At 47.8% G+C, this 25797-nt stretch overlaps 1 protein-coding gene across 4 annotated transcripts in view; it reads left to right on the top strand.

Annotated features, from left to right (window-relative positions):
* The window catches only part of PASK (PAS domain containing serine/threonine kinase), a 2072978-nt gene extending 2048064 nt beyond the window's left edge, over nucleotides 1-24914 (top strand). For all 4 annotated transcript variants that reach the window (XM_069618098.1, XM_069618099.1, XM_069618096.1 and 1 more), the window contains one exon: nucleotides 23227-24914. In XM_069618098.1, the coding sequence (XP_069474199.1) occupies nucleotides 23227-23369 (143 nt within the window). In that variant the 3' untranslated portion in view covers nucleotides 23370-24914. The remainder of the gene's footprint in view (nucleotides 1-23226) is intronic.
* Nucleotides 24915-25797: the final 883 nt, after the last annotated feature.

The raw sequence follows: 25797 nt of genomic DNA, 5'->3' as shown, positions 1-25797 counted from the left end.
TGTTATTGATATATCCTCATTGCCCTTCCATCCCGATCTATCTGTGACCTTTCTTTGGTATCGTTCTATCATATCTATATCTCAGTTGGTAAATTGATATGCTGTAAATTGTTCTTCCTTAACTTCTGTTTATGGGTGATAGCCTAGGGGGATTGGGAGGATCGGTTTCTTCTCTCAGCATTGTTTCAGCTGTGTATATGCCCCCATAGGCCCTGCCAGGGGTACGGGGTGGGGGGGCCGGTAGGGCAAGTGCAGATTTGGGGGGAGGGGGGAGAACGAGGTGCAGGGGTAGACTGGGCAAGGAGGGACTGGTGCCCTGTATGAATCAGAAGGAACCAGACAGCCAGTCAAAATGCGGCAGAAGGGGACATTATCAGGGAAGGGGAGAGGGAAGGAAGAAGAGAAAAGGAGGGCCTTGAGAAGCTTCGGGAACTTAAGGAGATCTGGCTCAAGCCTGAGGGAGGGGCAGGGAGGCCATTCCAGAGGGAGGCTCCTGCAGAAGGGAGATCATTGAAGCCGAACTGGAGGCTGAGCCACATTGGTGGCTTAAGGGGTTTAACCTCAAAATTGTAAAATCTCGGGAATAGCTGCATGGTGAACCAGCTCCATGCAAACATTACAATTTTTGAGTTAGCTGAAACCCACGATAATTGGAGATGGCTGCCAGCAGTCTTGCAAAATAAAAGCTGATTGACATACATCCAGCTAAACACGAGATAACTCGGAAGGTCAATATCTTGTGGAACTCACAGGGTCATCAATCTTTAATTAAAGAAAATGTAAGGTTAATCAGCGCTTCTTAAATCTGACATATTTTGCACCCAAAAGACATGGCTCAAAATCTGTTTTCCGAGCATCCAGAGGCACGGAAACTGCTCTTCTGAACACCCGTGAAGAACGGTTTGCATCTCTTGATACTCTTACGTCCCGTCCCCTTTCCTGCATACAGAACCTTCTTCACCAGAAAAAACCTTCTTCCCCTTTATATTTAGAGGTGTGCGGGGCGCAGCCCTGGCCCCTGGCTCCGCCCACCGGCGCCACACCATAGTCCCCTTTCCACGTCGACTGGAACTGGATGATTTCACCAGCGCTCCTGGGTTTGACTTTGGCCATCTAATACAATGCGCTTCCCCGAATATTTTCTTCTGTCTTCTTTTTGTCGATCGGGTACTTGGTCCTCGGGTGCCAAGCTCCACCCCGGCGCATGTCGACTTCAGCGGGCTTTAGCAGGTGTCCAGCATGCAAAGGGCTCCTCCCTACATCGAATCCCCACTCTCTTTGCCTCCAGTGCCTTGTCCCCGACCACGGCTGGGAAGGTTGTACCATGTGCGACATGCTTACACCGCATGCTCTGAAGAACAGGCTAGCTCGGTGGAGGGAGCTCTTCGAGAAGTCGCCACCAGAGGACTTGAAAACATTTGTCAGACATAAATCAAGGCCCAAGGTACGGACACGCTTTTCCATCGCACCCCTCAAAGGTGACTCCTTCCCAAGGAAACGCCTGAGCGGCAGGAACCTCTCACAGTTTCTCGGACCAGCACAGGTTCTGAGGCTACTGCAGCTACTGGCCGTCAGGCCGAAGGGTCCTTCGATCCTTCCGGAGACGGTTATGAGGGACCGCAAGGTCCTATTACCGGGTGTACACCCCAGGGGCTATGCCCTAGTACCAGCCAGATGCCCGGGGGGCCCCTGCACGCATCACTACCGGCGATACTGCCGAGGGCAGCATGCCTACCAGGCCCTGTCCTGAGGTGCAGGGTAGGTCTCATGCTCCACCGCCAAGAGCCTGGAGGAGGCCGGGCCCAGTGAGCTAAGCACCACGACTTTGGCACGTGGCATGCAGCACGACAAGATGACTACCATGCCAGACAAAATGGCCGCTCATCCGATACCACCCCTGGGAGCAGAGCAGGTGGGAGAACGAGCTAAGAGGTGGGACTGGTGTCAACCAGGTACGTGGTCTACAGCTTATCCATCAGCTGCGCCGTGCAGGTTTACCCAGCCAATTAAACAAAATACGTACTGGCCTCAGCAGCCGCCCGCTACCGCGTCATCACCTACCGCCCCACCGGCCAGTGAGGACAGGTTCTTTGAAAGATTCCTTGCTTTGATGGGAACTCCTCAGATAGAGGCCATCCTTCGGGATGCTATCAGGGACATGCTCCCTCCGGCCCCTCCTCTGGCGCCTATGGGCTCTGATGCACCCGGCTCTGCAGGCCCTGGTGCAGCCCCTGCTGCCCTTACCGGCTCCTTCAATTCCAGCTCCCCTGCCTCCAGGCGGTTCCACACCAGCCACCGGCCCCGGTTCCTACACTGCAGCCCTCAGCACCCACCGCTCCTCTGCCCACTCCAGATCAGCCGACACCCAAGTGTACACAGACGAGGAAGAGGACCCTGACACGCCATTAGCAGCCAGGGCTTTCCATGAACGCCTTGCAGGTTTGGCACTCCTTCAACCCGAGGAGAGGTTTCTGGCCCAGGTCCTCACTCTACGCTCCTGAGCTAGAACGGGGATCCCTTTGCAGAAGGATGTTGTCGCCTTGGCCAAGAAAGGGTGGCTCAAGCCACAATCGACCCAGCCTGTCAATCAGCGCCTCAACGCCAAGTATAGGCAAACAGAGGGGGATCCTGCCTTCCAGAGCCTTTGGTGCAGAGCCAGACATGCTTCAAGGCGGGGCTGGCAGAGGCCAAGTTGGTGGCTCTGGACATCATGGAGTCCACTGTGGCCCACATCGATACCTCTGGCCGGGCCACATGCAGCGCCACGGACATGAGAAGGACGGCCTGGCTTCGGGCTTCCAAGTTCAACCCAGACGTCGAGGAATGCATATTGGACCTTGCATTCGAGGGTAGTGACCTCTTTCACTCCACCACCGATGAGGAACTAGATAAAAAAGAAGAGTTCCCAAACTGCAAAATCTTTATCCGATAGGCCACGTCCAAGGCGTACACACAGTCACACGAACGCTCCTATAAGGGGCGGGCGTTCGGCTGGTTCCAGGGATTCCAAGAACGGAGATCTAGACCGCCTGACCGTTCTCGGAGTCAGCACTGGCGCAAACAACAAAAGGGGGGAGCAAAGACTTCTTTCAGTTCCCCTCCTGCACAACAGCCTCTTAGGGAAAGAAGGCATGACTCGCCCCTTCGGATCCATGTGTTTCCGGTGGGGGGCAGGCTTGCCCTTCACGCACACTTCTGACATCAGAAATTCGCAGATCCCTGGATCCTTTTTGTAGTATCCACAGGGTACTGCCTCCCGATTTCTCCCTCCTTCCTCCCCTACACTCCCACAGATTGGGACAGCAACTCTGTTGGCGGAAATGTGGTCGCTCTTCGAGAGGCAGGCATGGAGGAAGTCCCAGCCTCCCAGCGAGGCTTGGGCTTCTATTGCAGGATTTCCACCATACAAAAGAAGAACCAGGCTGGCCTGAGAGTTGTTGGACCTCTCCACACCCTCAACCTCTCCCTCCCTCTTCAAAAATTCAAGATGGTTACGCCAGCATTCATAGAGGATACACTGCAGGGGAGACTGGATATGCTCCCTGGATCTGAAGGACACAAATCTACATGTCCCGATTTGGCAGCCTCATCGATCCTTCCTGCGGTTCAGGATCATGGGCTGACATTTCCGATACAAGGTTCTACCCTTTGGCCTGAACTCACCCCCAGGGTGTTTACCAGATTAATGAATGCAGTGGCAGCCCTCCTCAGGGCCACCACGTCTACCCATACCTGGACGACTGGCTCATCAGGGCGAGATCCCCGGGGGCGGTGCGTCACACCTCCTCCGCTCTCATCACCACAGATTCCTCACTGGAGGGCTGGGGGACAATCCGTGTCCATGGAGTCTGGTACCTGCAGGAGCAGGAGTTTCACATCAACTGGCTGGAGCTGAAAGCTATCTGGCTAGCTTTCAAAGCTTTCCTTCCGCTCCTTGGGGGCAAGGCTGTCCTCATCCAGACAGACAACTCCACAAGCATCTACTATGTCAACAAGCAGGGTGGCACCAGGTCCCCCTGCTGTGCACCCTAGCAGTGAACATGTAGGAGTGGGCCCTGGAGAACGACATCTACCTGTCCGCTATCCACCTCCGGGGGAGTCCAACCTGAAAGTGGACAGGCTCAGCAGACTGGGAGCGGACAATTACGAATGGCAATTGAACGATCAGGTCCTGCTGTAGATCTTCAACCTCTGGGGGCATCCTCGGGTGGACCTCTTTGCCACCTGCGTCAACAGGAAGTGCCCGCAGTTCGCGTCCTGGCAGGGCCAGGGCCCGACTCACTGGGCGACACCTTCCAGATACAATGGAACGTCATGACAGCATATGCCTTCCCTCCCGCTCCTCTGGTTCACAGGGTGATCTGCAAGATAAGAGTCATATCACCTACGAATCATTCTGATAGCTCAAACGTGGCCGGTGAGACATTGATTTTCAAAGCTCATCAGCCTCTTGAACAGGCCACCCATGCACCTACCACTGGGCCCAGCTTGCCTTCTCTCACAGCAGCGGGTCAGAGTCATCCACCCTGCACCACAGAAACTAGCCCTAACGGCCGCTTTCCTGAGCAGGTCACTCTGAAGCATCTGAACCTGTTCCAGGCTAACCTATAAATAATTCAGAGTGCTAGGAGCAAGGCTACCAGGAGCCAATACAAAAGTAAATGGACTAGGTTCTGTCATTGGCCCGACTCTAAAGAGATCACCCACCCTCTCCTGCACATTAGACAATGTGTTTTCCTTCTTGGCACACCTTGCACACTCAGGGGTGCAAGTAGACACGTGCCACACCTACCTGGCAGCCAACAGGGCCTACAGGAACACAGAGGAGGAGCTCTTCTCCTCCTCCAACCCGGTGGTGAAATTACATCTGGCAGGCCTCGCCAGGCTCTACCCACCCATAAAGAAACTGCACCGGTGTGGGACCTCAATGTTCTGGGCGCCCTGGCGCATCAGCCTTATGAACCAATGGCGTCCACGAACATCCGATGAGTCATGATTAAAACAGCCCTGTTGGTTGGCCTCATGTCAGCGCTTAGGGTCAGCGAGATCCAGGCTTAGGTAGCTTCAGAACCCTACACCACTTTCCACAGGGATAAGGTGGTCCTGAGAATTCATCCTGCATTTCTACCTAAAGTAGCCTCTTCTTTTCATCTGAGTGAGGAGATAGTGTTACCTACCTTCTTTGCTGATCCTCAGGACAATGCTCAAAGGGTCCTGAACTATCTGTACGTCAGACGCGCTCTAAAGTTCTATTTGGACAGGGCCAATAGCTTCCGCAAGTCGGATGCTCGATTTGTCACATTCAACGGGTCAAGGCCTGGTTCTCAGGCATCCAAGGCCTCAATCTCAAAATGGATGGTTGCTGCCATCAAGGAGGCTTATGAGGCCAGCACAAGCCGCTGCCAGCCAATATGCATGGCCATGCAGTCAAGGCCAAAGCCACGGTGGTCGCATTTCAGAGACTGGTGCCGTGGCAGGTCATCAGTAGGGCGGCCACCTGAGCCACCTCTTAGGCTTTCTGTTAGCACTAGTGTTTGGACACCGGCTCTAAGTTAGACGTGGGTTTCGGACAGGCGGTACTAAGGAACTTATTTTCTTAAGGAGGGTCACCTCTCCACCCGGGGGCTACACTCAGTTGTAATCCCCCATGCATATGGAGGAAAGGGGACGGAATGTAAGAGTAATTAGAAGTTGCTCACCGTAGTGACCAACATACTCTTAGTCCATAGTCCCCTTTCATCCATACGTCACACCATCCTCCCCCCTAATAAAACTGGTGTCATTAGGCAATCTTAATATTGTCGACACGTCAAGGGGGACTGAGGTGTGGCGCCGGTGGGCGGAGTCAGGGGAGCGCATGCTCCCAGGGCCGCGCCCCCGTGCGCCTCTAAATCTAAAGGGGAAGAAGGTTTTTTGTGGTGAAAAACATTTTGTCTTCCGTCCCTCACGAGGGACTCCCCTGCAGTATGGAGGAAAGGGGACTAAGGACTAAGCATACGTTAGACACTACGGTGAGTAACTTATAATTTTTAACTTTCCTGCCTTCTCATTCTGCTTGATCTCTCCTCTGCATTTAACATAGTCAACCACTCCATCCTCATAAAACGGCTCCACAATACCCTAGCTATCTCGAAGCGGGCACTGGACTGGCTGACCTTTTTCCTCAATGACTGTCCCTTCCCAGGTTATCCTGGGCTCTTTCTCCTCTCGTACCTCTACCTCCACATGTGGCATCCCCCAGGGCTCCAACCTTTCTCCCTGGCTCTTTAACATCTATCTTGCCCCGCCTGCACACCCAATTTCCACCTACTCCCCTCGCTTCCAGTGTTATGCATCCTCTCCTTACCTCCTCCATCATTCCCAACTGCCTAGCTCCCATCCAATCCTGGTGTGCCTCCAATGACCTCTGCCTCAATGCCAGCAAGACTGAGATCCTTCCCATAGGGACTCCTGCTCCCTCTTTCTTCCCCTCACTCTGGCCACCCTCTTTGGGTTCTCCCCCCTTCTCCTTCATCTGAAGCCAAAAACCTTAGAGTCCTCTTCAACTCCTCTCTTCCATTCCTCCCTCACATCCAGGACCTTGCCAAGAAGGCCCACTTTCAACTCCACCTCCTCAAGGAATCCTTCCTTTCCTCACTTTGCCCCAGAAGCTCAATGTCTCTAGAGCTCTGTTACTCTCTAGACTCGACTACTGCAATAGCCTTTTCCTTAATCTGCCCTCTTCCTCTCTACGTCCCCTCCAGCTAATCCAGAATAGGGCTGCAGGATTTATCCTTGGCCTCAAGCCCAGGGACTGCATCCCTCCAGCCCTAAAAACTCTTCACTGGATCCCGGTTGCTGCAAGAATCAAATTCAAATCCCTCTGCATCATCCATAAGGCTGTCTGGGGCCTATTAGTACCGCCTCTCTTTCATTGTTATATTTGCCTTTCATTCCCATGTTTCCTCCCTATTGCCCTGTGGGTGCTTTGAAACACAATTTACTTTATGTATAAGCGCCTTACAAATGCAGAATATATCAATACAAATAAATAAACTCAGTAACTAAGCAATTTGCTACTAAGAACAATCTTGTCAGACCCTTTGGAGGGCTATTAATTGGTGTGACTACTGACCTGAATGTTAGGGCATTTATGCCAGATCTTCTTTAAATGCCCTCTCAGTGGTTATAACTGGTTTCAATACTATATTAGTAACTGAGTTGCTTGTTATAAATATATGACCGTCCTGGAAAACAAATCACCAAAACACTGCAGAATTATGTTGTTAAGATCTTATATGAGTGGATGCTTTCATGATCATGGGGGACTTTAATACCAAGTGCCAGGATCTTGATGATAGTCACTTTGAGTGTCCTGTTAGTACCATGGCCTGCGATAGTGACAGGTCTATATGTTTGAATGGATGGGCTGTAAAATTCTGACATGCACAGACAATAGTGAGTCAGGAACCAAAAATGCATCTTATTCTTGGTTTGGAAATTCATATATTTCATGCATAGATTGTTTTCATATCACGTTCACTGACTAATTTGATCAAGGAATATGTTCACATCAAAAGTGTCTGTGACCGTGTGGTTTTATCCTGTATACTCAACCTCCGAATCTAATCTGCAAAAAATGGCATACTGGTTAGTTGACTACAGGATTAAAAAAGAGACTATGCTTGGATATGTTTAAAATGCAGGGTTCTTGACAAAATAGTTCAGTCTCAACCCTGAGAATGGTAAAGATATAATTCTATCAAGAATTAGAACAATTACTAGTATCATTTGTGTCTCGGATAGGTAAATGCCCTACAAGAATCCAACTAGAAATGGTTGTTCAGACACTAAGATTGTCATTGGAAGAAAGAAATATTGCATGTAGTTGAGACAAGTAAAGAAATGTATGTATGACAAGATGGGTCAGAATTTAAAAGCTATCCTTAATAAACAAACGAAATATAAAAATTGGATCAGGCAATATAAAAAATCAGAACATAATAAGCACAGGTAATTCGTTTTGGCACTGTTTTAATACATTTATAAAAGGTAGTGACAAAACAAATATTCAATTTCTGAATAAACATGGAAAAAATATATTGATAAACATGTTGAACTAGGAAGTGATAATATACCTTGGGAAGACACTACTAGGGGAACAGCTTGTAAAAGTACAAATGATCATTGGTTTACTTTTGATACACAAGACATCTGTAACATTATTTGATCTTCAAAGCCCTCTAGGGCACCTGGCCCTGATTGCATTCCTAATGTTGTTTTGAAAGCTGAGCCTGAGCTCTGGGCCATTATTCTTTGTAAACTTGTTATTGATGTTATTCATTCTGGAACAATTCCCTCCTCTTGGAAGAGAGCCAATGTGGTCCCTATATTCAAGAAAGGCGATCGATCTGATCCTGACAATTAGACAACTAGCTCTATCTGACGCTAAATCCAAGGTACTTGCCTCATGTATTTTGAAAAAATTGAATGAATGGGTTGATGAATGGAAATTATTACCACATCAACAAACTGGATTTCGAAAAGCGTTTGGCACATGTCAAATATTTTTATAATAACTAATCTGATTTGTACTACCCTGTGTTCTAGAGCTGGGAACTTATATATTTGCTTCATCGACTACACAAAACAATTTGATACTGTCCCCTGTACACATATATGGCAAAAACTGTCGGGTCTGAGTTGTAATGAATATTTACTGGATATGATTGTGCAGCTATACAAAGATACGTCAGTATGTGTAAGACTTGATCAAAATGGTACAATCTCAGATAACATCAACACAAATATGGGTGTTGAGCAGGGATGCATTCTAGAGTCCCTGCTTTACAACCTTTTTGTGTCAAATATGCAATATTGCCTGACCGACTGCAGAAATTTCCCACCAAAAATAGGGTCCTGTCCTTATGTGCGGTTGTCATATGCAAATTACACCATGCTTATAGGGCTGCAGAGAAGTAGCAATGCAGTTTGTGCGTATTCTAGAGACAATGGACTGGTAATAATTGTGTCAAAAACAAAAATCATGATAATAGGGGACTACAAGAAGAGACATGGTTTTGTTTGGAGTATTGATAAAACGCCTACAGCTATTGTGCAGGATATTTATTTAGGTACTTATGTCATAGAATGAATATTAAGGTGCTAGCAAGCTATGTGATGGTAAAAATCATGAAAAAGATTACAATTACTAAAACCTTTATTATCCGTAGAGGCGGTTATTCAATCACTGCACTAGCAAAACTATATAGAAGTTATATTGTGCCAGGTATTTTATATTGCACGGAAGTCTTATTACATTCTGAAATAGACTGGATGCATTGCTTGGAAGGCAGGGCCTGGAGGTATTTGCTGTGTCTCCCTAAGTGTAGTAGTAGTAGTTGTAGATGAAGCTTTAGTTAGGTCATAAAAGCATCTCAAAACAATATACAATAATTCATTAAACATTGTTAAAACATAAAACAGTCAATATATTATACAATTATTGTAAAAACATTACTATTCAAACATACTAAAAAAAAGTCATGAGAAGAGCCCTACTCGCAGCCTCGATAAAACCCAACAACAATTTCACTTGCCTTCAACAGAAAGAGACTGTTTCAACTCAAGCTGTTATCACCCCATGCATTCATTGACCATTGCTGCCCTCAATAACCATGCTCTGTGAATATAACCAGCTGTGGCAGATACAGCGCAGACACTTTTAGGGTTACTTGGATATAGCAGCGCCTCACTTGTATTATGAATCCAGCTGAAGTTAAAATTGGTCTCAAATATCTGCGTCTCAACATCAGTGTTTTGGCAGAGCGGCATAAAATGCATCACATCTTCTATGGTGATCTTACAAAACGGGCACATAGACTCCCGAGATCTCCAACGGTTAGTGACGCATGCAACCACAAGCGTCCCTAATTAAAGTGAAAATATAAGGATTTTGCATAAGCCAGACTAATTATATCAATATATACTATACCAACTTTAGACAGTACGCTACTAGTATAATCTGGTCCAACAGTCAATTTCGAGGCATCACAGATTAAATCATTTCTTTTTTGTTTTTAAATTAACTTTTTATTGGCATTTTCATAAACATGAACACCTTCAAACAAGAAAACGCCCCCTCCCTCCCACCCCTCTTCCCACCCCTGAGTTTCAGGAGTCGTCCGGATATTTAACCGCTGTCTGGATATGCTGGTGCTGCTGTAGGGCCAAAGCCGATGATTCTTCAGGGAAGGGAAGCCTCTTTCCTTTGTCCATTCGCTACTCACCTCCGGGGGGCGTTCTACTATGCCCAAGAGCCCCATGGCCCGCGGGCACCATACCGCTCTTGCACCCTGCCTCAAGTAGATCAGGAGGGACGTCCAGTCTAGGTTAAATCTGTTATGTTTCCCTTGGAGGGAGTAAGTGAGCCATTCGACTGCCAGTAGGCTTCACATTTTCACCACCCACTCATGGTCCTGCAGGGGCTCCCTCGATTTCCATTTGCGAGCCAGGACCAACGCTGCTGCCATCATCATAATTACATACAGCTTGTGACCCGGTCTGGTCTTAACTGACTCCAGTGATCCCCCCCCCCCAAGCCCATCAGGGCCAGTCCCCTGTGTCCTGTGAGCTTGAGACCAAGAACATGCTTGATAGGCAGAAACCTGTGCAGTTCCCTTAGGGACCACTACAAAAAGTTTAAGACTACAGGTGTTAGCAGTAAACCCAATTGGTAGCAGTCTGTACCACCCAGATTTACCTGGTAGCTGTGGCTGAGCAGTCAGACTTCTCTCAAGAAGAGTAAGGCAGTATATAGAGTATACACATTAGGTACAAAAATACAGTAGCACAAGCAAACACTGAGCAGAACTTTGGTATAAAAGTATATAATTATTTATTTAAAAACACTTGTAAAAATACACTGGCACTAATATGTCAAGCAAGTTCAAACACAGTCACTAGAAATATATACACCTCCCTGATTAATTATTCGACAAGTCTTAGGAAAAGAACACCACTTATTATCAACACAGAGGTGAGCGCTTAACCAAGATGGCACTCCAATAATTATTTAAAAAGGGAGAGAAAAGGCAGAAATAGTAAAGCACACAATACCAACACTTTTAAAAGAACCACAGCAAGTCAAGAAAGGCAGGGTCTACTGTAGAGCAAAAAGTTCATAGGCCAGGCCCACTCTTGGAGAGAGCAAGGCGGATTGTGCCCAAGATCACACAGTTGAAGTACACTTTAAAAGTCTTTGCAGATAGTTCAAAAAGGAGTTGGATCAGTTCAGAAAAGTTAGTTAACAGGTCCCAGGTCACCCCAGGATAGAGAGTCAAGGATTTACGGGACACCTTGAACAGTCTGTTGCAAGGGAGACCAGGGGGGACACAGTACCTGAAATGGTGAGAAAGCTCCAGCAGGGGCAGTTGTTCCTGGCAGCGGGTGCAAGTCGGTGCTTCGTCCAGGGGAAGAGAAGATCTCGACGTGGAGGAAATCTGGAGGTCGTTGCACTGCCAGGTAAGAAACCAGCCGCAGAGTTTCCCAGTTAAAAGGTACTACCCTTTTATTCGCGGTAGTGGTGAAGCGTGGCTATCCGGCCGCCGGGGTGCTTGGCACGGGCGATTCGACTACGAGATGATCCAGACGAACGGATTAACCCCACCAGCTCAAAGGAAGAAGACTCTCCTGGAAGAAGATCTTCTCTGTCGTTGGGAAGTGGTGAGTCGGTTCAGCAGGGCTCCACCGGTGATGTCGTCGTTGCAGGTCGGCTCAGCTTCTCCCTCTTCGGATTCTTTAGGTCCTGTGGCGACTTCTCAAGTTCCAGTCCCCAAAGCCCTGCTTTTATGCAGAAAAACCCCATTCACCAGTCCTAGCTGTCACTCAAACATGCTAAGTGGTGAGCCGGGCGGACATGCTAAGTGGTGAGCCGGGCGGCTCACCACTGGGCCAATCACACAAGAGTGCGACTTGAGTTGCTGAGGCAACTTAGTCCAGGGTGCATATTCCCCCCTCCCACACATCCTGTAGACCCAGACAGAGTGGCACCACTTTTGGAGGCTTCTGTGCAGAAGCCCGCCAAAAGTGGAACAAAGGGCTCGACTTGGGTTGGAGTTACAGAGGCGAACACAAACGCCATTTTAAAACCGAATCCTGGCAAAAAGACCCAACCGGGGAATAAATATTAAATAAATAACCCGGCGGTATCTTTAACATTGCACCAAAAAAGTGTTGCGTTTAAAATGAATGGGAAAATCCCATAGGAAATATTCCGGTGGAATATTTTGAGTGGGAACCACTGCCACCAGCCAGAAACTCGACAAGGTGGGACTGGGCAGTGCCCCCTTGGAAAACAGACCCAGGGGCAATCTAATTACCCCTACCAGTACTTCCACAATATGATGGTTTGTACTGGTTCTGTTCACAATTTGAGACTAGTAAAGTCAATGGTTACTTTACATGCCCTGGGAGACAGTAGTCAGTCCCAGGGTATGGAGTCTATGTTTGGGGGTCACTATGACACCCTTGTGTTACTGCACTCAGGGTGCTGTGTAACACACTTACCAAAAACACATGAAGCCCTATGGAGTAAAAGACCCCATAGCCCATAAAACACATTACATAGTCAAAGGACATTCTCAAATCATGCCTAAGAGTGGGAGAAAAAGAGTCTCACTCTTAGCAGGAGAAAAAAATAAACCCCAAAAATCCAGCAAAGCTGCTGGGGGACTCACTAGGTTTGGGAAATTAGTCTATACAGAGAATTCTCCCTAACAATGCTCAACTGCCTCTAGGACCCCCGACAAAAATGTTTTAATCCTGGGGCACTCCCACCATGTATGTTCCCATGTGCCCACCGCTCCACAATCCCTGCAGCAAAGCTGCAACGATCCAGGGTACATTTTATGGATCTTAGAAGGGGTCATATGCCACTGGACCATCAGTTTCAGCCACATTTCCCTGATTTGGAGGGACCTTGTTAATTTGGGAATCTGCACCCATAGTCACGCCCAGTCCTTCTCTTCCACTGGGCAGCCCTTAGCAACCTGCCATTTCTTCATGTAGGATCTAATTTGGGGAGCCTCTCCTGCTTTCAGGTGCTTATATAATGCCATGATCAGATGCTTGTCCCCAGATTCCATGCTAAGGGACCTTTCAAATAGCATTAACTGGCGGTTTGCCACCTGTAGCAGGGTGGGATGGCAGAGCCAGTGCCACAGTTGGATATAACTGAACCTATGTCTTTCATCCAGTGCAAAATCTACTTTACATTGTTCAAATTGTTTTACTTGTTATGTTACTTTGCATTTATATAGCGCCTTATGTACCATTGGTATGATCTCAAGGCGCTGGTAGGTTGAACGAGATATATATATATATATATATATTACATGTGAACACCTGATGTGTGCAGCATATGATAGCTGCTTCTTAGCGGTAGGTGTGGTGGTTGGGAGATCGTGAGTAGGTGTTCGTTCTGGCAGGTTGTTATCCAGACCGATTCTGGCTGCGTTAGGCCTGAGGAGAACGCCTAGGCTGACGGGTGTGTAGCCAGCTGTGTTTACTTAGGATGATGGGGAGTATGAGGCAAGTGATGGTATGAGAACAGCTATACTGAATGTCATAGTATCGCTTGTCCGTCATTAAGCATATCGCGTAATACCCTGCATGCCCCTGCTGCCATGCGTCAAATGTGGGAGTCTTGTAACCTGGGATGAATTGAGGATTGCCAAAGAGTGGAGTGTAAGGGGATGGATATGTTGTGAATCGAGATGTCTGGACTGCCTCATCCCAAGTACGGGCCACCAGCGCAAGGACTGCCCTGCTTTACATCCGAGTGGGCCTATCAGGCTTGGGCTTCCAAAGGACTCCCTCTGGATCCTCCCCCACCACCGCCCTGTCCATAGGCCTCCATATCTTCCCCCGGTTGTCTTTTTGCCAGTTGCAAATCACACTCAGCTGGGCTGCTCTGTAATAGGCCCTGAAGTCCGGCTGACCCATGCCTCCCCGATCCAAAGGTGCGGACATCACCCTAGCCCCCAATCTCAGGGGCTTATTGGCCCTGACAAACCTGCTGGTGCATTTAGTTAGGGACCTGAAAAAGGCTGGTGGGACATAGACCGGGAGGGCGGCAAAGACATAAAGCAACTGGGGCAGGACAACCATTTTTAAGACGTTGATGCGCCCAAGCCATGAGATATATAACGGACCCCAATCAATCATTTTGAACTTCAGCTTCTCCAGGAGAGGCGGGTAGTTGGCCTGGTACAGATGGTCTGTGCTTGTGGCCAATTTTACCCCAGGTAGGTGATGGCATGCCCAACCCATTTGTAGGGTGAGGTTTCTTTAAGGGCCACCACATCCGCCGTCAGGACTGTGAGATTAAGAATTTCTGTCTTGGAGGCATTCATTTTGAGGCCCGCCGCAGACCCGATATGCGCTAGCTCCCTTTCCACTGCAGGTAGGTGTCAGGGCCACTAACCCAGGACCATCACGTTCATCCTCCAAAGGGTGCCAGGCTCATAAGAAAGTGTGCTCTGCACACTTTGAGTCCAAAGCATGTGATTCCAGGCCGGGCGTGGCCATTAGAAGGCGTTGGAAGGCACATGCAGAAGTCTATGGGAGTGGTGAGGTGGGGCCACAAGGTGGAACTAAAGGGGAGGGGCTGGAGCCAGGCTATTTAAGCCAGCCCCACCTGCATGTAGAGGCTTTGCGTTAGTCTGCTCTGTGCAGCGTAACGCTTACCGCCGTCTGAAGCTCTTACCTGATTGCAGCTCAGCACGCATCTCATCAGGGCATGGTCATCATATTCAACGCGCGCATCTTACCTGAATCCAGCCATACCATTGCTCACAGCGCCGCTCGCACCTTACCTGAATCCAGCCATACCATCGCTCACAGCACAGCGCGCATCTTACCTGTTTCTGCAAATCCATCGCCTGCAGCTCGCCTCATCCTCACCAGTCTGAGCGCACCTACGCGGGAGTCTTCTTCTCACCCAGCATCTTCATGGATCTTCCATCTACCAACCGCTGACAGGTTCTCGGATCGCCGCTCTCCATCATTCGACCCCAGGCTATCCCTGCAAGAGAAAAGGAACACACAAGGTTAGAAACTGCATAAAAATTTAACGCTTGGCCGCGCAATACCCAAGCCTTGCGTATTACCTAGAAACCCAACTTACACTCCTGTGGGTTCGCTCCATTCCCCTCTGGCACCGTGCAGGGTTGTTTCCAACACCGCGACACAGCAGGGCTAACTTCACACCTATTGGGAAAAGGAAAGACATTATAAGAATTACAGGCAAGAATCATTGGAAAAGACATTGCAAAAACTTACGGAAATAATCATTGTTACGAACACTTACCTCAAAAATTGATTGGTCGCAGCTGGTCTGGGCCATCACGTATACGGACCAGTGAAGCAACTAGGTCTATCTACAGCGCCCTTGCTGAAGAGAAGCAGGACGGAGAGATCATCTTCACAAAACAGATGAGAGCTTATGGGAAAACACATTCTCCTCTCATTCTGGCAAGAGGGGTTCGAGGAGGATCGCAATTCAGCTGCAGCATTTTCACTGCCTCTTACCTTCTCCGAAGGGCATTGCCAGGGACCAGACAGTCCACACTACAGCAGCTGGGGGTAGACCCGGATCCATGGGAGCCAAATCCAGGGAGGGCTCCAATCGTGCCCCAACGTCCCTGCAGAGATCAGGTGAGCGTAACAGTAGGGCCAATTCTGGGTGAGTAAGGGACAGTAACATATCGTCAGCGAAAGCTGCAATCTTGTGGACTCTCCCTGCAAAGGGCACCCCCGATATCTCCTTGTTGGCCCTGCAAAGGGCACCCCCGATATCTCCTTGTTGGTCCTTACTGCTTCTAGGAAGGGTTGCAGGTGGAGCGCATAAAGAATTGGAGAGAGCGAGCAGCCCTGTTTGGTAGCCCTCTCAACGGGTACTGGTTCTGTGATGCGTCCTTTTACCGCTAAGCAGAGAATTGGATGGCGGTAATTGGCCCTAACCCTGTCCATAAATTTAGGACCAAAGCCCATTCTCAGCATGGTTTCGAAGAGGAATCCCCACTCCACCCGATCAAAAGCCTTCTCTGCATCAACTGCCATGAGAAGAGTGGGTATTCCTCTCTTATGGGCCTTCTCTATTATATGAACTAACCTCTTAACTTTGTCACCCGCCTGCCGGCCCCTTACAAAGCCTGATTGATCGGGGTGAACCAGTTTGGGGATTATCTGGTCTAGTCTTGTGGCCTGGATCTTGGCGTGGATCTTGGAGTCCACGTTTATAATTCGGTGGGATCCTTGTCCTTCTTATGAAGGAGGACAACTTTCACCTCCTCCATTGATCTTGAGATGGCACTGTCCGTGCCTATTTGGTTAAAGAGTGTGATGAGCTTTGGGATCAGAGTTTCCTTGTGGGTCTTATAAAATTCTGCAACATGCTCCTCAGAAATTCGAGCCAAGCAGACCCTATCTAAGTTTTCTCGCTGGTGCTCCCGTAGTGGGTTATCCGAGGCATATAGAGAGGCGCAGTATCCGGTGAACTCTTTCGATGTCCTCGTTATTAGCACTAGTCTTTCCCCCACCTTGATTTTCAAAATTATCTTATCTTACTCCTCCCTTCTCAGCATTCTTGCCAGCAATCTGTGTGCTTTATTGGTTTTAAAGTAGTATTTTTGCCTAAGATGTAAGAGATTGCGTTCTGCCGCTCGGGTCTGGGGTATGTCTAACTATCCCCGCACAGTCCTGTACGCCCTTTTAGTAGCCTGTGTCTGGAACGTCCCCATTTTAGCCGGTATCTCTTTCAATTCCTTCTCTAGGCGAGCCTCTTCTAACCTTAGTTCCCAATCCCTCCTTGCTTTAATGGCTATTATTGTACCTCTAAGAGTGGCTTTAAAAGCATCTCACCTGGCCTGGAGGGACGTGTCCCCGGCGTTGTTTGTAGCAAAGAAGCAGGCTATTTCTTCTTCCACCTCCCGTACCTGGAGGGGATCTTTAAAGAGGGGGATTGGGTAACGCCATTTCCACAGGCCCGCAGGTTTCCTATTTGCTTTTAGGGTAAGAGTTAATGAGGGAATGGTCAGACAATATAGTAGCACTGACGGAAACATCAAGGGCCTCGCCCAATAGACCGGCTGAGATCCAGATATAGTCGATTCTTTAATGAGAACGGCGAGCGTGCGGATAACAAGTAAATCCCTCCTTCTCTCCCTGCAACTCCCTCCAGACGTCGACTAAGGCCAGGTCACTAATTTTAGATTTCAAGTCTTGTGTTGGTCCGCCCTGGTAGGCCTCTGCGGCGGTGCTCCTATCATTAGGTGGATCCCATACGATGTTGAAATCACCAGTATGTATCATGGGGAACTTGGCGAACCTCTTGAGTTTTTCTAGAGTAGATTGAAAAAACATATCTTGTGCTGTGTTTGGGGCATGCAAGGTAGCCACCGTGAAGGCCCCCCCCCCCCGGACCCTTCCAGGGATACCGCTAAGTACCTGCCCAGGTCGTCCGAGTCCTTAGCCGTGAAGTTCAAGTCTACCTCACACCCGCCCCCGAGGCCAGACCATATGTTTAGTATAGAATTGTGGCCAAACCTATCTTCAGATGCACCCTCCCAAGGTGTGCTTCCTCTAGACCGGCACAGTGCTCATTCCTGGGGTGCCAGATCCTTCCTTGCAGATGGACCTCTCAGCTGCCGTTGAGCAACCCCCCTCCGAGACTTTTTGGACCGTACCGTGGACCATTCCCACTCTTTGCGCTCAGCCCGCTGAACGGAGGCAGGCCTAGGCTCCGAAGGCCCCACTTCTTCAAGGCCCAGCAGGGCGATTCCCTGCTTCCATGTCGATATTATCTGGGACTTTTCCTTCCAGTCAAATGACAGGTCAAATGGGTGCAGCCATCTGTAGCGAATATCCTGAGCTCTTAGATAGGCCAGTACTGGTCTCATTCTCCTTTTTAATTAAAGTTGCTTGAGCCAAGTCCTGGTAAAGCGCTATGTCCGCTTCATTATATGTAATTTGCCCAGCCTTTCTGGCTTTCGACAACAATTGTTCTTTGGGAGTATAGCTATGCATTGCCGCCAGGACATCTCTCGGTCTGGAGCCGGGGTCCAGTTTCCTGGGACACATGCTATGAATTCTGTCGAAGACTATGTCAGCCAAGTATGTAGCATCCAGGAGGTCAACGAAGATTCCCTTTACCACTTGATGCAGATCCTAGCATTTCGGTTCCCCCGGCAGCCCTCTAATTCGAATGTTCGACCGCCTAGACCTGTTCTCCAGATCCTCCACTTGTGTGTAGCTTTCGCCAATGAGTCAAGTCGGGTGTCGGCTTTTCTCGCGTCCTCGGCCAGGTCCTGAATGTCTTGCTCGTTCGTGTCCACTCGCTCCTCCACCTTGCTAATGTCCCTTTTGATTTCCTGGAGGCCCTCCGTGAGGTCCTCTCTCAATGCATCCATCTGCCTCTGCCAGGCCCTAGTAATCTTGTCCACTATGTCTGCCAGGAGAAGCTTCAAAGTGGATTGTGTGACTGGTTGATCGTGCTCTTCCCGTTCCGCTGGAGGGACCTCAGTTGACCAATCATTAGGGTGCCTCACCTGGGGCTCCTCCGGGTCTTTAGTCCATATTTTGGCTAGCGCGCCCTCCTATGCTCTCCTGGCAGGTCTTCGGGGTGGCTGAAGATCCTTGGCTTTGTTTTTCGACATGGCACTGTTCTCAGGAGTCCCAGGTCAGGGATTTGCTCGCCGACAGATCCTGCAGAGGGGCTCCTCTTCTTAGTCTTGGGTGCCAAGCTCAGGTGGCGAGAGGGGCAGGGACCTCCTATGCATTGCTATTCTTGGGGAAGGCATTCGAACCGTGCAGCCCTATTCTTACTCTTCTGCGCGCCAAATGGGCCTTGTGGTTTGTTTCGATTTTCCCCCCTAGCTCTCAGCGACCACCTCTACTTCCTCCTGGGTACAGCCTTTTTTAACTTTACAGCTTTGGATATGGAGGCCTTGGTGTCCAGTGCCTTGTATGGGCTCTTCTTTGTCGCTATCCCCCTCACAGGCTTCACTTTCACTGGGTCTTGGGGATCCTCTTGGCTGGAGCAGCCCTGAGCCCTCTAGGGCTCTTGAATGCTGCTGCTACTATCACCTTCCTGGGGCTCTTCTTGACTCCACCGGGAGCCTTTGTGGATTTCTTATCCACCCCGATGGATTACCTTGGTGCAGCCGTCTTGCTCTTCACTGCCGCGCTCTTGAGGGCTTTTCCTTACTCTGCAAGCAGTTGCTGTAAGCTTGGGTCCCTGCGCCCAAACACGTGGGCTCAGCACACACTTCACCGATGGTCAATGCTGAAAGTGTCTTTGAAAACGAAGAACGGGAATCCCGGGTGAAAGCACTCCGCTGCACATGATGTCGGGCCCTTTTCCTCGGGCAGACCTCAACCAGAGACAGAGGAATAAGAGAAAGGGGGGGACCACTGTGCACCCCCGCGTGGCACTATGCTGTGCGCTGCAAGCTTTCTCCATTGGTGTCTTCCGGGATACCATAGGTGAGGGGGGCTGATTACTCTGGCGTGGTGCTGCCCGGGGTGCCTCCAGCACTAATTGGACTCTGCTGACAATGCCGGTGTCCAGCTGGGGGTCGCGCTGGGCTGTCGTAGAGCGGGCACCTCAGTCTATTCAAGGTCTGTGGCGACTGTAGATAGACGTGGGCGCCCCGTGCCCAGAATGGAGCCGCGCTCTTGGATGTCGGAGCGCTGCTCTCTCGATGTCGCAGATGGTCCTGTCCGCGGACCGATGGGAGCCGCTGGGCTATTCAGTTTCACCCTCTCCTGGGGGCTCTGGGGTGCTGTGGATATGGTTGAAAAGGGACGCGAGGCCGGGGCTTAAAGGTCTGCTGCGCCACCCCCTCAGCGTAGGTACTCCACGATTGCCCGCGGGAGCACAGGGCAGACCCTGCGGTCTCTTGGCCGTAATGCAGCGTCCTCGCCTGCAGGGCGCACTGGGATGGGCGCGGAGAAGGGGACCATGGTCTCTCCCCCGCCGCAACCGGTACGGCAGGTCCTGCTTCATCGGCCCCCCTCCAATGCAGATGCTTCTCGGGTCCTCCCAGAGGGCCAGTCATCCTCTCGCAGTCTCTGGGCCGAGGTGCCACACTTTTGTCGCGATGCCACACATCCTGCTCCAGCAAAAGAGAGACCCCCCCAAGATCCCCAAGGCACACTGGAGGACGCCCAAGCCTTTTCCGCGCCTGAGGAAGGCTATGCAAGCCAGACTTGAGGACAGCGGGGACTCGCGGGTCGGGAACTCGGCAGCCGCGATGTCTGTAGGAGCGCGGCCATCTTGGAATCCTAGATTAAATCATTTATCAACGGCTGATAATGACTAGATTTACAATCTTTCTTCCTACTGCCCGACAGGAAGTTGGTTCATTCCAGAGATTACTCGAGTTAAGATTAAATAGACACTTTTTTATATGGGTAGGTCATTTCGAGCTTCTCCCTCCAGGCTTTATTCGAAGGCTTTCGTTTTGGGTTTCAGTTTTTTTGCCATTAGTGTAAAGTAACTCAGGGAGGATTCGCTTTTAACATCACCATACAGCAAGTTCAGATGAAATACCTCTTGAGTGTATTGACTTCCTGGGCGCTGGTAGGTGCCGTGCTTTGGATGGCAGTATATTTATGCACTTCACACTCAGTGGGTGGTGCTATGCAGTGGCTGGGTGCTCTGTGTGAACGGGTTGCTGTGTCCCGCATGTCATGTATGTGCTGTTTGTGTATGGGGTGTTTAGTTGAAAGACAGCCTCATAAACTGTTTTGATTGGGTGTACTGTCATCCGGGGAATCGCATTTGTTGGCCCTTGGGATTGCAGTGTGTTTTTGGAGGCGGTGGTGTACCGGCGTAGATGGGTCCGTGCTGGTTGGGGCCATTGGGGTGCACCTAAGAAGGTAACTGCAGCGAACGTGCCAGAAGGTCCGACTTCTGCAAAGGACGTAAGTTTGTTCTGCTGCTATGAGCAGAGTCTCGCGTTAACGGACATTTTTAAATGAAGCATTTCTTGTTTAAACATTAAGGCCAATATTATAACATTGATGACTTTCTGTAGCTATTACCACACTGTTTACATTTCCAATGGACATACATCTCTGGGAGGAACGCAGACATGGCATTTCTATTGTGAAGACCAGGCTTTCCTGAAGGCTGGTTGTGGCCAATCCCCATTCTTTTTGGTGGAGCTGGTCTACTCTCAAACAGTCCACTTGGTATGAAGTTCCTCATTCATGCACATTGGATCACTTGCTTTGATTTCACTCTACCTAATTTCCCCTTCTTCTGTAACCAAATGTTGGACCAACGTCCATGCTGTGCATCGTTCCCCCAAATCTCAGTTTTGCAGGACACGCCCTTCTCTAGACACCTGCTCCCCAAGTTCTGCTCATTTAGTGTTGATGGTGTTAGAGACCTTACTAACTGCAGATGAATCATGCCAAGGACCCTCCATTGTGTATTCCAAACTCCAGTGCACCCTATGGCAGGTGGGGCAGATTTCTTTTATTTTTAGAAATTGGCAAGTGGGTTGGTTGCCTTTTATATCTAATCGGGAAGAAAATTAGTTTTTCGTATGCAGATTGTAGGAGATGACGAAAGGGGAACTTGTTCAATTTATTAAACTGGAGTCGACCATCTGTGCTTGATGGGCTACCGGAAACAAAGATTGAGTCATTAGAAAGGAGTTAATTAGATTCCAGGAATTTGGGAGTTGGGCGCCACAAATGGCAAAATCGACTACAAATATGGAAAAATATAATGGGGCTATTAATTCTTGCTTTGTGCGACATGGTAGCGGAGCAGTTTCTCTAGCTCTTTATTTTATTCAAGAAATAATCATCTTGAGCTGCTTCCTAAGGCACAGAGGTTTGTGGTTATTCGGTTTCTAAAAATGTACAATCTTGTGAGAGAAATTGCTTTAAAAAGCTGTTTATTTTACCCCCAAGTACTCTGTCCCCCCTATTATACTTTGGGGTAAGCATTGTACCTGTGGTGATCAAGGTGAAGTTTGATCCAGCTAGATACTGGATAGGATTGTGGAGCCAGGAAGGCTTAACTTCTTATTGTGAGGTGTTGGTACATTTATGGGAGAATGCGATTTTAGCTTTTTTTTTAGGGGGATTGATTTCATGATTGAGGAACCCTTGATCATCACATCTAAAATTCTAAAGAGAAAAGCTGGATATTGGGGTAGAAGCTTTTAAAAAGCAGACTTGTGGGTAACCATAAATACTTCTATTATATAACTCAGGGTTTTTATTTCCCCCACCCGTTCAGCTAATGGAAAAAATTAAATAATATTGGTTTGAGAAATTTCCTATTAAGAATGAGAATTAATCAACTGCCTACTTATGAAATTGTGGGAGCCTAGCATGATATAAAAACGGGAACGACTATTCTGCAGGCTTGTATGCAGGAAACTGAAACAATTCGAAATATTCTTAGAAATTGCCACTGTATGATAGGTAATTATATAATTGGTTACAGAAATGTTTTAAAAAATATGCATGATGTTTCTCTTAATTTTGGATTTCAATCCAGGAGTGTTATTCTTTGAGCCAAACCTGTGTGTGAGATATTCCCTTTATATACCCCAGTGAGTCATTTTATCACAACAATTCTACTTACAGCCAAGTTATTTGGGGCAGATTAGGGGAGATGGATGCACCATCTTTAAATGACTGATCAAAACTCTGGGCAGTCAGGAAAAACTAACTGGAGAAATACCACAAGATAGATCAAACATTTGGAAAATATGGCATACTCTGCTAGACTATAAGGCTTGCAACAATATAGGCTTTTCATGCATTCTAAGCTTGGAGCATACCAGTTATTTACCCCCTGTTGAAAAGGAGGCCATGGGATTCACCTTTTATTGGTTTACCCACCAGACGATTCTGCATGCTTTTCCATTTCACGTTGATCTTTTCTGCTCATTTGGGGAGTGGGTTGTGGTGTGGGGTTGACCATGCTCACATTTCTTTTTCTAAAAGCTAAATTGTTTATTAATTAACCTTTAATTGTGTGAATGAAGAAAATATCAATAAAAACTAGTTTGACAAAAGAAAGTGTATTCTGAACAATGGTGGGGGACCCAGAATTTGGATTTACTCTGCATATGGTTTCAAGTTCAATGAGAGTGCATCAAGTGTTAGTGACTATTCTCATCATTCTTTACTTATCTTTCCTATTTTCCTGATTAGGAAGCAGGCAGTTGGACAGTTGGATGGAGTCTGACGAGAGGAATTGCAGTGAGCAGAATCGGATTGCTTGTCTTGCAGACTCCAAGCTAGAAGGATCATCTAGTGCTCTGGAACAGGAGCTTCTGAACCTCCTCCTATACTAGGACTGAGCACGCTGAGATCTATCCTAAAGCATCCATGGTGCACGATGAATGAGCTTACCTGCACTGACTGTGTTTGAAGGAAATGTTTGTAACCTGTGCCTGTATGAATGGGCAATTCTCTGAAGACCTACAGTAATTTACTGTCTTCAGTACTCTGCATTTGTGCTAAAAATCGACAGACACGACACTGCTCTCCCTCTTCTTTGATCACCAGAACTTCAGATTATCCCATCTTGGCTCTTTTACTGGCACTTGAGACATTTTGAATGTTTTGCTCCTCCAGTTGGGAGTGATATCGTTTGTTTTTCATTAGTGTCAGGTCTGGTACCCAAACGGTCCAGAGAGAATGAACATTTGCATCAAATGTGACATTTGACCCCCTTGCTGCGATGATTGGAAGGAGGTCATTATGATCATCTGCCTGGAGGCCAACACGCATACATCTTTGAGCACTCAACTTGTTAAAAGTAGAATTCCATCCTAAAGCGCACCTTGGGATTGTCTAATGGGAAACAGCACCTAAGCACTTTATAATCATTCTTCCATCCTGGATGCATTAGAGACCTAAATGCACAAAATGTTGCGACCAGTTAATACACATAAGGGATTGGGTGTTGATCCTCTTCCGATCTGTGGACTTGACTCTGATTTCAATGGTGGCTGTAACTATTAAAAATGCCAGATGTAAACCAGATTACAATCCTTGATAATATATCGGAAGGGGATTTGGAAAATGGGGGATACTTTTCTCTGGACTGGTCCACTTTTATAGCTATTGCAATGTCTTGGGTATGGCGTTGGAGGTATTGTGGTCATGTACAATTAGTCACTGAATTAGCAAAGATCTTGGGGATATTATAATTGAGAGCTTTATGGCTAAAGCAAAAGATTTCAACATGCATTTTCCTAAGAGAAACTAATTGGACTGGCATTTGAATGCTGCAGTCTCGTCATCCCCAAAGTACTCTCGCTACCCCCATTGCATTCTTGATCCCCATTACCTGACCTCTGGTTAGCAGAATGAGTGTTTCACAAAATACAGCACCCAGAATGTCTTGGGGATAGACTTGTTCTTGCTTAGTTTACAAAAACTCCAGCAGCCATTCTTATTCTATAATGACCATTACAATGGTGTCGGTGACAATTGTTCTACCTCTTGAAAATGCAAGCCCATTGGCATAACATAAATGAATACCTTGGATTGACTCCTAGACAATTGTAGTCCATCTACGTCTGATCTACTGACTGACTTGCATGTTCAGGCTTTATGGTCTCGGTAGTTGATAGGCCAACCTCTTGGATGCTAGCTGATTATTTTTTTTAAACAAACCAAAACGACTTCTTTCTTAGAGAGAACCATGCCTGCATTTCCTGGTCTGGTTACATCAACTATGCCCAAATGGTGTAGTAATGCAGGGATAAAAGACATGAAAGGTTTGGGTGCTGGAGGGGTACAGAAAGTCTTGCACTATCCTTTTATGTTTCACATGTTTAACCAGATTTGTTTTAATATATTTAACTGAATAAAGCATTTGTTTGCTGTTCTATCATGTGTGGCTGTCTCTTTCCATTTGGCGTGGCGTTCCCTGTTGAGTTTGCTTCGATATACCTTAGTAAACAACCCTACATTGAGGATACGCGGAGCTACAAATCGGCAACACTCCATGGTTACACATGTCAATAGATATTTGAGTGTTATAAGAGCAAACAATAATTCGTTAACATCTTAAGAAACAACTAGCATTAAAAATAGATCAAGACAGGCCTATTACGATAGTTATTTTTCACATTCTGTATTGTTTCAAGGGCTTTAACTGAATGTAACTGTATTTTCCTATGTTCCCTCCCTCCCTCCTTGAAGCGCTTTGAAACACATTGTGTATAGGCGCTATATAAATAAATATATATAAACAATCAATCAATCAAGTAGGATTCAGAATTAATCTCATGGGGCCTTCAAAATAAATGTCTTCTTTCTGCCTCCAGTTCCTCAATTGCTACTTCCAACCTCACTCCCAGACATGCCTCGCCTCTCCGCCCCACTGAATATTTTGTATGTATATCAGTATAATGCTTGTGGTTTTATGATATTTATTTTTTCAACATTTCAATCTGCATTACCCATATCACAAAAGAATTTGCAACGAATGCCTTTGCTCATTAATTCAATAGTTTAAAATGTAGTTCTTTGATGCCTGTAATGGGAAGCACATAGACCAGTGTTCTTTCACATCATCAAGTCAAGATCCCTTTTCACTTTAAAAATAAACAGCTGCTGCTTATACTGATGTGATAAACATCTCTGTTGTCCTTTAAACAACTTCAAAGGTGAATACATCACTTTGTTAACATCTGAGTTGTTATTTTGCACAGCCACTGACCTGCGAGGCATAATTGACAACCTGAAGACCTACGAATTAATGCTTTT

The sequence above is a fragment of the Ambystoma mexicanum genome, chromosome 10, assembly GCF_040938575.1.
Source record: "Ambystoma mexicanum isolate Mex_15411 chromosome 10, UKY_AmexF1_1, whole genome shotgun sequence".
NCBI lineage: Eukaryota > Metazoa > Chordata > Amphibia > Caudata > Ambystomatidae > Ambystoma > Ambystoma mexicanum.
This window is presented reverse-complemented; position numbering and strand designations above follow the sequence as displayed.